Source organism: Prunus mume, linkage group LG8, assembly GCF_029339155.1.
Source record: "Prunus mume cultivar Tortuosa linkage group LG8, ASM2933915v1, whole genome shotgun sequence".
Taxonomy (NCBI): Eukaryota; Viridiplantae; Streptophyta; class Magnoliopsida; order Rosales; family Rosaceae; genus Prunus; species Prunus mume.
Genome location: NC_142705.1, coordinates 15,304,292 through 15,317,915, shown reverse-complemented (window position 1 = coordinate 15,317,915; position 13,624 = coordinate 15,304,292). Strand labels below are relative to the sequence as shown.

General features: G+C 35.4%; 1 protein-coding gene and 1 pseudogene across 2 annotated transcripts; one reads left to right on the top strand and one right to left on the bottom strand.

Annotated features, from left to right (window-relative positions):
* The first annotated feature begins 2,594 nt into the window (after positions 1-2,594).
* LOC103339265 (glucan endo-1,3-beta-glucosidase-like) lies at positions 2,595-4,593 on the top strand. Of its 2 annotated transcripts, XM_089042378.1 has the most exons (3): positions 2,595-2,710; positions 3,315-3,465; positions 3,646-4,593. In XM_089042378.1, the coding sequence occupies exons 2-3, from the start codon at positions 3,408-3,410 to the stop codon at positions 4,377-4,379; spliced, it is 792 nt and encodes a 263-aa protein (XP_088898504.1). In that variant the 5' UTR covers positions 2,595-2,710; positions 3,315-3,407; the 3' UTR covers positions 4,380-4,593. The 2 variants fall into 2 exon arrangements, with proteins under 2 accessions (XP_088898504.1, XP_008240761.2); XM_008242539.3 differs by lacking the exon at positions 2,595-2,710 and having other exon boundaries at positions 3,134-3,465.
* A 7,200-nt stretch (positions 4,594-11,793) lies between these two features.
* LOC148914820 (uncharacterized) lies at positions 11,794-13,342 on the bottom strand (annotated as a pseudogene).
* Between the last annotated feature and the right edge of the window lie 282 nt (positions 13,343-13,624).

Below are 13,624 nucleotides of genomic sequence, written 5' to 3'. Positions count from 1 at the left end.
TATGAATTATGAATTATCAAATAGGATTTGTAAATGATTTTATTGTTCTTGCTTATTAAATAGGTGTTTTTTTTTCATTATCAATGAAATAACATGGTATTTTTGAGTTTTCTATCTACTAAATACCTTTGTATGTAAGGTAAATTTAGTCCACCCTATTTTGAAATCTTGAGTCCATCCCTGGAAATGGAGATAATACTATTTTGCTATCCCTGGCCAATAATACTATGACATGCGTGATAATACTTCGACGTAGCATAACAACAATGGTAGAAAGATTGCAAAATATTAATATCTTCGTTGCAACTAAGTTTTTCTTTTATGGGTGATTTCAAGCCAGTCAAATTAATTATAGATTCCATTTGTATTAGAGATATTCGATGAATTATACAAGCCCAAATAGGCACATCCATGTATGCTTGAATGCATTGGATTGGATGAGACTTTAGGAAGACCCGAGATATCGTATGCAGCTTCCATTCTTAATAAATTAATTAGCTTCATAATCTAAAATATATTATCCTTAAATTATTAAATGATCGTACAATATGCTGCTACTCTAATCCTAAACTAATCATCGACTTCCAATATTCGGACAAAGAATTTCATTATTTATTGTGAACTTGGATATGTTCACCACTAACTAAATTACTAATAGTTATAGAAGTATTTTAACAAGCAATAAAAAATTAATTACTTTCCATTAACCTTTATTTTTAGCAGTGCCCGCTTCCAATACACCGCCTTCCTACAAACCCTCTTTAGTTTTTCGTCTCCTCTAAAATATTACAAGATCCAGTCTAAAAGAAAAGGTCTATTTTAGGGCTTTCAAAAGCTTTTCACTAATCCATACAAGACTCGAGTAGGCTGGGTCCGATGATGTGATCTGCCATATTTTTGCTCTACATATTTGAAAAAAGAAAAATTGAAACTCAACTGGATGGAGCAGATGTGAAGAACCAAGGGCAGAACCAAGAATTTTAAATCTTACCCTTGCAGTTTGAATCCATTAAAATATCCGAATAAGCTTCTGAAATGCAAATTTTTGGCATATTTTAAAGTGCAAAAATATAAATAATTAAGTTTTACGTATATATTAGTTGTAAAGACAAGAACAATATATTTAGATTAACGCACTGTTCTATTATTTTTTTTGGTCTGAGTTCTGTTCTTGAAACGAATACAAATAAACTTGAGATAATATTTCCCTAATGTTGTAGTTGATGGTAGGCTATATAAGTTTTTTTCTTCTTCAAAAGCCTTTTGCCAGAGGCAGTAGATAATTTCACCAAAAAAAAAAAAAAAGGCAGATAAAGAAAAGAAGATGGCAGTTTGAGAAAAAACAAAACCAAAGGCAGCAGATTTTGCAAAGGAAAAAATAAAAACGCAGCAACTTCTTGTGGTTTATCAATAGTTTTTGTTCAAAAGTTACTGGTTGTGGTTCCGCCCCTGTGGAGGACAGTAAATAACTAGCAGAAAACAATTCTTGAGTTTACTCAGCATACAACATTATAATAGATGAGAGAGAAATCACATGGGAGAGTATGAAGTCAAGAAATTTGGAAACGATAAAAAGGATGTATCAAATCTTGTTAATCTTGGATGTGGAGCTTAGAGAGAGAGAGAGAGACCACGCGGAGACAGATGAAGAAAATCGTGATGTTTCTCTTGGAAAGGAAAAGTAAATTTATGTATTTAATATATAATATTAACAAAATGTTGGTCAGTCATCCATATTCAATATCCATTGAAGTGTTCCAGGAATTTTGCTTAGAGGCTAGTTTAATATTGTAAAAAATTCAGATTAAAATAAAACCAAATCTTTTATAGCTGGTTCTAAGAGGTTTCAAGTTCAACTCATATAGTAGTTGCATAGTCCCTTCCGTGTTTGGTTAGGAAATAAGGCTTTGGTCTGCCGTCACAACATTCTCTGTGGAGTTGGCTCTAGTTTGGTCGTCGAGGTTTCTCATCGTCTCTGTGGTGTGCTGGAGTTCAAAACTGGAAACCAATTTATAAAATAAATCAATCTTTCTTAAAATAAGAAGTCTTCTTAATCATAATGTTAATTAGATTGTGAGTTTGAAATAATGCTTTAAATATCACAATCAAGATGCATGATTGAATGAAGAATTTACCTCAGTGATCGTCGGTTGACACATGAGCCTTCAGAGCATATCTTGAAATTTAGACAGTCACCATCACAACTAATTTATCATCTATACTTAGTCTATTTGGTATCTAGAGAATGCCAATTACAAAATCAATACTAACAAGTTCTACGCTTTTGATAAATTAAAATACATAAATAAATATAAACAAGAGGACAACCTTGAAATAATACTATCGTTCACATGATATTGAAAAGGACAGGAAATTAGACTTCAATTTTGAATTGTCTATTCAAACGTAAATTGAACTGATATAAAGACTTCAAATAATACTATTGTTGACATGATATTGGAAAGGACAGGAAAATTTCACTTCAATAATCATTATTTTAGTTGAAAGGGGAAAAGGGAAAAATTGCACTATTAATGTGCGTGCTAGAAGCTCCAAATACCGTATAAAAGACGTTAACTTCTTTGTAATGTGAAGCTTACAAAGATCTTGACCAAAACATGTTCAATTAATGTGCGTGCTAGAAGCTCCAAATTATGGAATTAATCTCAACTAGAGAAAGGTGGAAGAAGACTCCAAGTAAATTAACAAGGTGGAAGAAGACCTTGACCAGTTATGGCTTCATCTACTTATTGCATCTGCTTCCCTCTTCTAAATTAGTTTTGTTTACACCATAATCAACCGAGCATATCCAGCATCAAAGCAACTAGCACCAAGAGCATCAACATCATGACACGTGTCACCACCACAACGACTTGCACAAAGTCCTACATTCTACACAAACCTCCCACTTTCATCTCCCTATAAATAAGCTTCTCTCCACTTAGAAGAGGGACTTCTTCTCTCCACTTGGAAGAGGATCCGGGTCTCAGAGCTAGACCCTAGGGCTGGGGACTCTCTCCTAGATCCCTAGCCTGGGCATCTCACTTGTCATCTTTATATTCGGGTCCAACCTCATGTATAAATGTAATCATATACTATTATAATGAGAACATACTTCTCCGTGGACGTAAGCCACGTATATCTTGTCTTCTTTACATTTATCGCTTGCCCAAGTCTTTACATACATGCTTAAGGTTTTCACCTTTATCCCCCATCCATCATACCTCATCACTAAGTTGGGCTCACTTGACCATTTTGAGCATCAACAAGTTTATTTCCTTTAATTTTCTTCCCTTTTTCTGCTTTCCACCTAGTTGGCAAAAGTCCTTCCACGGTTTCCGATGAAAGCCTATATAACTAAATCCCAAGCTCATCAAATTCGAGGCAAAGCAAACTGAGACATTCCGATGATGAAGACCCTAGTAGTAGTCCTCAGCCTCAGCTTAACCATCCTTTCCTTCGGAGGTAAACAAGCTTCTTATTTTCTTCAAGTTTTTCATTTTGGCCAAACGATAGAAATACTCATTGATCTTTTCTTAAAGTCGAAGCTTCTTATTTTATTTAATTTTAATTTAATATTTGGTCACAATAAGTGTGGTTTGTGATTACTGCATCAAATTAAGTGTGGTTTACTTTGCATGGCAGGTGCACATGCAGCGACAATTTCTTTCAAAAACAATTGCCCCTACACGGTCTGGCCAGCAACCCTAACCGGCTATTTGGGAATACCTCTACTATCAACCACAGGGTTCGAGTTAGCATCCCAAGCTAGCTTCCAGCTAGACACTCCGGTGCCATGGACCGGCCGTTTCTGGGCCCGAACTGGATGCTCCACGGACGCCTCTGGAAAGTTCGTCTGCGCCACCGCAGACTGTGCCTCTGGTCAGGTCAAGTGCAATGGTAACGGTGCCATTCCGCCGGCAACTTTAGCGGAATTCAGTATTCCAGCCGGCGGAGGACAAGATTTCTACGACGTTAGTCTTGTTGATGGCTTCAACTTGCCCATGTCTGTGACTCCACAAGGCGGTACCGGCACTTGCAAGACGGGTAGTTGCCCGGTGGACGTGAACGCAGTTTGTCCGAGTGAGCTGCAAAAGAAAGGGTCCGATGGGAGCGTGGTTGCCTGCTTGAGCGCATGTTTTGCATTCAATCAGTCACAGTACTGTTGCACTCCGCCTCATGGCACTCCAGAGAAATGCCCACCGACAAAATACTCCGAGATATTCCGTGAACAATGCCCCGACGCTTACAGCTATGTTTATGATGACAAAAGAGGTACATTTGCATGCAATAGTGGACATAACTACGTCATTACTTTCTGCCCTTCAGGTCCCTGTTGTGGTGACATTTACATACATATAGGGACTATCGACATGTAATTGATAATGGGCCGATAATTAGTCTGGCTATGTATCAAGCATTTGAAGGAGCCAAGCCATGCTCTTTGAGGGTGTCTCTATGGTGCTCATCGTGTACTACGAACAAACAATGAATATTTGAAGGCACCCAATGAATATTTTGATATAAATCCCCCTCCCCCAAATGCTTGTACTGAAAAAAAAAAATAATAAATAAAAACCTAGTTCCTTCAAATCTTTGAGTTGAGGGACAATATATACCTCAAGCTTAACTCTTAATACTACTTTCTGTACCCATAAGGATGGATACACATAGAAAGTAGAAGGGAAAACGTCTCAGGCGAGAAAACGGAATTACATCTTCTATGTTTCAATGATACAGTGTTATATATTGCTGCTGTGAAGAATAAAATACATCGCAATAAATAATCAATTAATTTTGTAAGTATTCATGAGTAACATGAGACCCCAAATGAATCCATCTAGAAAGCCGAAAGAGTGTTCTAACCATTCGCTAAATGACAGCAATCATAGCCAAATTGGTGGTCATGAAGTAAGTGATACTTCTGGACTTGAACCTGGGCGGCTTGACTTAATTGCTGAGAACCGCAAGTCACGCATGAAAAGATGCATTGATCGAAAGGCTAGGCGTTTCTTTTTCTCTCCTGGCTAGAGGGCAAAAGCATATGCATGTTGGGCATTCTATAATTATAATTTCTTGGATTTGTTAGGCTTATTAGTATTGAAATATCAAAACAAGAGGGCAACCGTTTGTGTTAGGCTTCTTTAGAGTTTTTTTAAAGCAAGTTTTAACGATGTCACATTATGGCTCCTCCTCTGTTTGTGATTCTTGCTTAATAGGAAATATGAATTTGAAGATAATAATAATTCTCAACAGACAGACTTAATGTAAATCAACAAATACAAGTAGAAATACTGACAACTTTAGTGATTGAGGCTTGCAAGAATTGCAATGTCCTAAAGACAGATTTCACCCCTGCCCTTGTGCTCGCAGTTCTATAAGCGCCATCTTCCAAGATTCAACAATCGATAATCCTAAATTGAAGCACTTCAATTTAAGAATCTGGCAAACCAATTATATATTTGTACTCTCAAGACAAACATCAGAAGTATTTAACAAAGAGATAAAATAGAGTATTGGGGAATACTCTATTTTTCATGAAAAGAACTCTATCCATCCTTTGGAGATGTCCAGGTTGATGAATGGTGCTTGATTTATATAAAACTCAATCTACCCATGATAAAACAACGTATCTATGAATTAGTATAAGTTCAAGAGATACCTTTGCATCATTATGCTTTGAATAGCAATAGGCACAAATTTGAGGAAACTGACCAGTTGGAGAAACTAAGACACACGTCTCTTAGAGAAACTTATTTCTTTTTGTAAGCTCCAAGTAAAAGCTCCTTTGCTCAAGCTGCAGCGAGCAGGGCTGCTTGGTTTTTTTTTTTTTTTTTTTTTTTTGGTGTTTTAAAGTGATATGTTAAAAATGCATAGTTTTGTTCCAAGTGAAACCAAATAATAATAATAATTATTATAAAATGAAAAGAAAGGGCCAACAGCTACACAAAGGTTGACACCCCTTCCTCAAATGAGTTTCAATCGAAATTGGACACCCCAAATAAACCCTCCCCAACTCTTAACCCTATCCTTCCACACCTGAATCACCACTACCCACACCGGCCAACTCCCCAACCGCATTCCTTTTTTCCCAATCCTCCTTTGCCTCCATCATCCATTAGCTTTTCTCTTTGTGCTTTTTTCATTATCATTGACTATCTCTCACTCTCTCAATTGGTACAAGCAACTTCCATTACATTCATTAAGCAACAAAACTCTTGAAAGGATCTCTCTCCATCTTGTATTCTTTGATTCATTTGGTAGAAACCCATTTGTTTTTAGAGGCAAAAGAAGCATTGTGAAGTGGGCATAAGCCATGGCAGCTCCTAAACCACAAGAGATAAGTCATCCACCAATGGACCAACCCTCCACGGTTTGTTTGGAAAATTAATTTAGATTTTTTCTATTTAAACCCCACACTTCTCTTAGTTCAAATACTTAAATCATTAAGCTGTAAATTTTATTATTGTGTAAAAAGACAAAAAAAGTTATCCAACTTAATACTTAACCCTAATATATCTATACACACACCCCACACACCCCACAACTCTTCAAATTAAGTTTAAAAAAATACAAACTCTTCTACATCCTATGCCAGATTAATTTTCTCTTTTAAAGACGTAGAACATTGACGAGCCTACCTCTTTGAAATCTGCGCGGAAGTTGATGGAAAGACTTGTTGATTGTTTCGCTATAATGATCTTATTCTCTTCCCTTCGTTGATTGCTTTTTTTTTTTGGGTACTCTTGGCTATTGATTGCTTGATTGTTTTGATTTTTGATTTTTGATTTAAATTTATACCTGATGTTTTGGTAAAACTGTTCTCTTTCTCTAGAAAGTATGGGGTAACTTGAATTTTTGTACAACGCTTGTGCACCTCATTCTTAGATACCTGCAGTTCCAAAGATAAACTCTTTATATTTGGAAAAACTGCAAATCTTTGGAGATGCTTTTAATTCAAAGAAATTGGGAGGCACACCGTAGTTGGAGTTCTTAGAGGAGTCATGCTGTCTTTTGATGTCTTGGAAGAACTAGCACCAACTCTTGAATTTTCAATCTTCCTGATGACTGTTGATTGACGACCACTCTTCGACCCCCTTTTCCTCTTCCTTTTCTACTTGTTCATTGACAACCACTTTAGAGGTTGGAATCAATGCACTGCAAAACTCAAGGAATAATAGGAAGCAACAACAATTTATATCAGTTTGAAACTTGAAGGGGTTTAAATAGAAAATCTCTTTTATTTCTTATTTTTTCAGTTTGGGGTGTATTTAAGGGTAGTTTGGGAAGATAGTGGGGTTTACTTAGAAATTGTGAAAATTTAAATTAAAAGTTGGGGTGAACTTAGAACATGGGGTGAACTAAGAGAAGTGTGGGGTTTAAATAGAAAACCTCTTAATTTATCTCTCAAATTTTAAAGTAATTTCTCTTTATGCTTTAATTAATAAGATGGACTGTTGGGTTTTGGTTAATTGATTGAGTTTTTGTTTTGGTTATTTTGTATAGATTTTTTCAATTTATTTATTTGTATATATTTTTAGTTTTTAATTAATTAATAAAGATTGCTGTGGTTTGATTAAAGCTTCTTAGTTTGTATATAATTAACATGGTGAATTTGTTAATATGGTGCTTTTAGCCTTTGAAATATTGCCCTTTTCTTGTAAAATTTATGGGTCCACCGCTGTCTACACCACTTGTCTTTGAGGAAGAAAAGTCCAATGAGAAGGTTGCATACTTATGCAAGATGACCAATAAAATGTGTCATCTGAGTTATGTATAATTTTTTTTTTTTTTAAAATAATTGATATTAGTATATTGAGAATCTGAACATGTAATCTCAAGTATAAGGATAACTGCTCTCAACTGCTCAAATTACAAACTCCTTACAAGATTTATACAGAAAGTTCATAAAAACCATCCTCCTACAAATAATTAAGACCTCATATAGGAAGCTGTAAATATTTTGATCAATCATTTAGTAGAAAAGGCAGCACGCATCACTAAGACGTGTGAGCAGTGTCGTGGTCATGAAATAACTACTTGTCGAATTGGACTTGGACCTGGGCGGCTTGACTTGATTGCCGACTAGGAGACAAGTGCACGTCGTTCATCATGCATGCTCAGTGGATGCTACTCAGAAAAATACATTGATAGATGCTAAACTGACCAAAAAGAACAGTTCTTAGTTTGCATTCAATTAAAAGTAAAAAATACTTGACTCTTTACATTTAAGGAGTTATTTCTCCTTACAAACAAATTATAGTTTGTAAGATTTTTGTAATTTTAATGAGTTTTTATTTTTTTTGCCTATATATAAAACTTGTAATTTGTCTATGAGGAGGAATATCCAAACACTATCCATTTATGTTGTTCTTCGTTTATTATTTGAAGTATTAAAATTTCATTGGATTTTCTTCTACTGTTTCTAATTTCAAGTAGCAATAATTCCTGGAAAAACAACAATTTGGAAGTCAAAAAAGAAAAATAAATGATTGAATTGTCACAATTATTTATCTTGTTTATGCATTAAATTTGAATGTATCAAACGTAGCCTTTTATTTTAGACTTTTATATATTGAAGTTTGAATTCATATAATTTATTTGTCTTGAATGTTAAATTTTCAGTTAATTCGAATAAGTTAAATCTTGATTTTAAAATGAGACTGAGTCTAGCACTTTAGTGAAAAAGAAAAAATTATATATATATAAGGGCCTAATTTTACATTAGCCATGGACCCTAAAAATTTAGGACCGACTTGAAATATACTTTTGGAATATAGAAGTATAAGGCATTTGAGTGATTTATTTAGTTCTTCTGATCTGAGTATGTGGTTTGCGTATCAAGGCATATTAAAAATTCAAGGTTCCAAGAAGCGCGAGGAGCAAGGAGTTCGGCATGCGGGATCTCTTTTCTACACAACATATCTGGATGGCCCAAGTTTAACATTGAGTGGAGCACCTTCTCACTTAAGGTGCGTTGAGGTAGGAGGCTTCTTGACATGGTGGAGCTCTTAGGAATTACTAGAACGGTTTCCAAGACGTTGAATATGTTCTAGGGGTCAACAATGGTTCATAGGTGATTAATGGTTCGCCAAGGTAGAGATTGTTGAAGTTGGCTCACCATAGATGCAAAAAGACGAAAATGAAACGGTAGAAAAAGGAGTTTCAGAACAGTGCTCTGGGTTTTAGTTCTCAAGCAGTAGATAGATGATTTTTCACCCAGGCCCAGGCACTCGAGCAAAAGCGGAAGTGCAAGTGCTCAAGAGATGTTATGAATCCTTGGCGTTTTAGGATAGTTTTTCCTACTATTTTGGGGTTTTCTAGCCTAATTTAATAGGTTTTAGTTTCCTATTCCTTGTATCAAAAGTCCTATGTATTATAAATAGGACTTTTAGGGCTAGGTTAAATAAAATAGGAAAATTCAAGAGAGAGTTTTCAAGAGAGAAACATAAGAGAATTCAAAGGGGAATTCTAGGGTGTTTTTTCAAGTGCATCAAGGTTTGAGCAAAAGTGAGAGAAAAAAGAGCTAGGTTCTTGTGAGAGCTAAGGGGGTTCTTGATTGTAACCAAAGTTGTTCTTACATATCAGTGAATTTCTCGGGTGGCTCACCAAGAGCACGTAGGCAGGAGATCGAACCTCAATAAATCTTTGCGTTCTTGTGTGTGTTTGCTTTCTCTCTTCAGTGTGTGTGTTTTATTCTAAAGTGATTTGTGTATGTTCCATCGTATAGTCCATCAACGACAAGGTCTTGGAGTGTTTTCACACAATACTTGGGAGCACACCAAAGTCTTGGGTCAATCCAACTAACACACCTTTGATAATTAGTCTCGAATAAATTAACAGTACAAGAAGATATTGACTCTGTTAATTACAACATGCACCAACAATGAATTCTCACTACTATAAAAATCGAAATAGATGATGGGAAACCACCGTCGTCTAGAAGGTTTTCAAACCGTCGTGAAATTGACCACCATCTTTTGTACATAAAACAATGACGGCTATCAACCGACATCGTCGGTTAATTTAATTACACAAACAAGACAAAACAACACAGCAATCTTCAACGTACACATATGACCAAAGTCACAATATCAAGAGAACACACAGATATGCCACAATGTAGCAAAGATTACTAGTGACGACTCAGTATCAATCTAGGCATAATTAGTCAACCACCAAGAACACAAACAGAAAAATTACAGATATGCAAAACAGATTTTGTTCTATATATTTCACCTAGGTCTATTTAGGAATATGAGCAATAGCCCAAAATGAAGTTCCATATTTCGACCAATTTCTTCAAGAAACCATACTCTTGAAGAAATCAGAATCGACCTAGATATAAATGAGAGATGATTTGAATAGCTAGATGCAGATTCGGGTTTTCAAAAGCAACTCATAGATGAAAATATATGAGAGGAAGAAGAGAAAGAAAGCAAAACGATCTTTCCCAAAAATTCCACGAGCCTGACTAGTCATATGACGGATGACTAGTCATCATCTCAAAATACCTTTGTCAACTTGCTTGAACCATAGAGCAAAGATTAGAGAAGGGCACCAATAAAAGTTTTCCCTAATCTAGACTTGAGCTTGATAAATTACATTACACATCCTATTACAAAGTTATCAATAGTAAAAACCATAGATTAACAGTTAATACATTCAACGTCCAAAACTATTACAAACTAATGTGTAATTACTATATATTTAGCCTAAAATGAAATTTTCGACAACATTAGAAGACGGTTGTATGAAAACTGAGACGTCTAAAGACTGTTACATGTCAAGATCAAAAGAAGAACCGATGTACATAATTATCCACGTCCTTAATTGAAAGAAAAAAACTTGGATAACCTTGTCATGGTTAACTTATACTACATTAAACAAACAAAGACACCGACAGTCTAAAAAATAAAAGACCATGTCCCGTATATGGCGAACCGTCGCTTATGTGATAATCCACATCGCAGAGTAGGAGAACAATGACGTTTTAACATTATTCTACACGTCTGTTTCTTGCGAGAATCGTAGTTTAAATTATACAAAGAAGCCCTTTCAGAGTTAGATGTTGCTTTTTCTGAATCACCGATGTCTAATAGATTTAAAATGACACAATATTACTTAATACCGATGTAACAAATCGTACCCATGACAGTTGTTGTCAAAGACTGACGTTATAAATAGTATTGGAGGTGTGGATAGGAAAAGAACCAACGCGGATTAAATATTCAACGTCGGTTGGGTTAAAATAAAGGACGTGGTTAATTTTTTCACTACGTCATGAGATCCAACTGCGTGACGTTGTAATTACTTACCACGTCGGTTTTGAATATATGATGACTTGGTTGTCCTTTTAAAAGTCACTTGTTTAACCTTCCTTGACGTGTGTATTCTCTGAGATGTCAGTTGTTTTAGACTAGCCGACGTGCAGAACATTTGTCACGGCAGTTAATGGAATGAATGCCTCTATTTCCAGCTTTAGACGATGGTTTCTTTTAAGCGTGGAAGTAGTGTTTAACAAACCGAAGTGATTTTAGTTTCAAATGGCCCTTTTTTAGGTTTACGGTCTTTTGCATTTTTAAAACCCGACGTTGGTTTTATTTTAGATGTTTGTTTTTCGAATTTTTTTTACTAGACCGTCATACTTTATACCTTTTAACCCAATTTTTATAATTTTTCATTTGTCGTACCCAAAGCCTGCATAGTGAAAATGTGATCCGAATTAAAATGATGTACAGAGTTATTAATTAATGTCATACAATGAATAACTAATGCCATACATTACAACAATCAATCAATCCATTTATCTTCACAACCATCTCTAATATTTTCATTCCTGAACTCACCCACTAGGTCATCAAATATGTCAACATTTGGTATACCTTTAGTAAATGGCTCACACTGAATTCTAATATCACATAGCACATCATCACCAATAACATGATTATATTCTCTATTAGGCATTGATAACACTACTGACCAACCACGATGCATTAGGTCGTCAACATAAAATACTTGTTTGACTTGAGAAGCCATAACAAATTGGTCATTCCTATGTCCAATTTTACTCAGATCTACAAGGGTAAATCCAAGTTTGTCGACTACAAAGGCCCGAAGTGTTATCTATCCAATCACACTTCAAAACTGGGATTCTAAACTTTTGGTAGTCAAGGTCCCAAATTTCTTGAATAACACCATAAAAACCCATATTAGAGACAATAGGGTTTTTATCCTTGGCACTAGCAACTTGCATAGTATGTGCAAGTAAATAAACTCCACTATTTTGGACAATTCGCACATCATCTTGTGCCTTGGTTGGACCAGCTGCTTGCCACCTCAAATTTTCTGATACGCCATTATGCTCTTCCCCATTAAGTTCACTTTGAACCTGCAAATTAATCATATATATCTTAATTCAATCTAACATATAGAAAGGAAGAAAATTAAAAGTTGAATATGTCATTCAATAACATATATATACCTTAACGTGTAGCCATTGAATGAAAGTGCTTTTGTGCTTATTTTGTAGCCACTTTGTTCTCTTTCTAAATTTTGGATAAGTGGTCTTGATGTGTATCATATGTTCCCTACATTGACACAAAAAAATCAAGCATTACGGTCCCTTGTATATAAGATAAACATAAAGAATAATAATATTTAAAATGACTCCATATGAAAAATAAAACTCATACGTACTCGATATAATGTAGGACTTCCTCCGTATTCTCCAAGACATATAGATGTTTCTGGTTCAACAAGTCTCGATCAACTAAGCTTACTGTGCAACCTGATAATGGCTTCGAAACTCCCATCTTCTAGCTTGAAAGCACTCCAACTGTACTAACATCAAATAAATGCTCGGTGCAAAACTCTACAGCTTCTTCAGCTATATACCGCTCAATAATGCAACATTCCAAACGAGTACGGTTTTGAACATTCCTCTTTAGCACTTTCTATATCTTTCAAACGGATTCATCCATCTAAACTATACTGGGCCACATAGATGAACTTTTCTGACAATATGTACTACTAGGTGAACCATTATATCAAAGAATGAAGGGGGAAAGTACTTCTTAAGCAAACACAAAGTAACTACTACATCTTCTTCTAACTTATCTAGCTTGGAAACATCTACCGTCTTTGCACATATAGCATTGAAGAAGAAGCACAATCGAGTTATTGCATACCTTGCATGCTTCTCCAAAACAGAACGAATTGCCACAGGGAGCAATTGTTGCATCAAGGTATGACAATCATGAGATTTAAGTCCAAGAAGTCTTGAATCTTTTAAAGATACAAGATTTTTTATATTTGAAGAATAACCTTCAGGGACCTTCATACCATAGAAAGAATTGCAAACCACTCTTTTCTCAGCTCTTGACAAATTCCAAGGCCTTAGAGGCAAGCGAGTACGTTTTTCTCCATACTCGGGTTACAAATCAGTTTTAACCCCCATGTTTAATAAATATAACTGAGCAACAATCCCATCTTTATTTTTTCCAAGGAACTCCGACAATGTACCAATCATACGCAAACATTCTTCTCAATATGTATAACATCTAGGACATGCCTCACAGGAAGGTATTTACAATACTCGAGATCAAAGAATTTTGATTTCTTC

What these genes read in the sequence shown, in the direction of transcription:
- LOC103339265 (XM_089042378.1), top strand. Translation starts at nt 3,408, where the DNA reads ATGATGAAGACCCTAGTAGTAGTCCTCAGCCTCAGCTTAACCATCCTT. An exon ending in AACCATCCTTTCCTTCGGAG is followed by an intron (nt 3,466 to 3,645) that starts GTAAACAAGCTT and finishes TTTGCATGGCAG; the next exon opens with GTGCACATGCAGCGACAATT.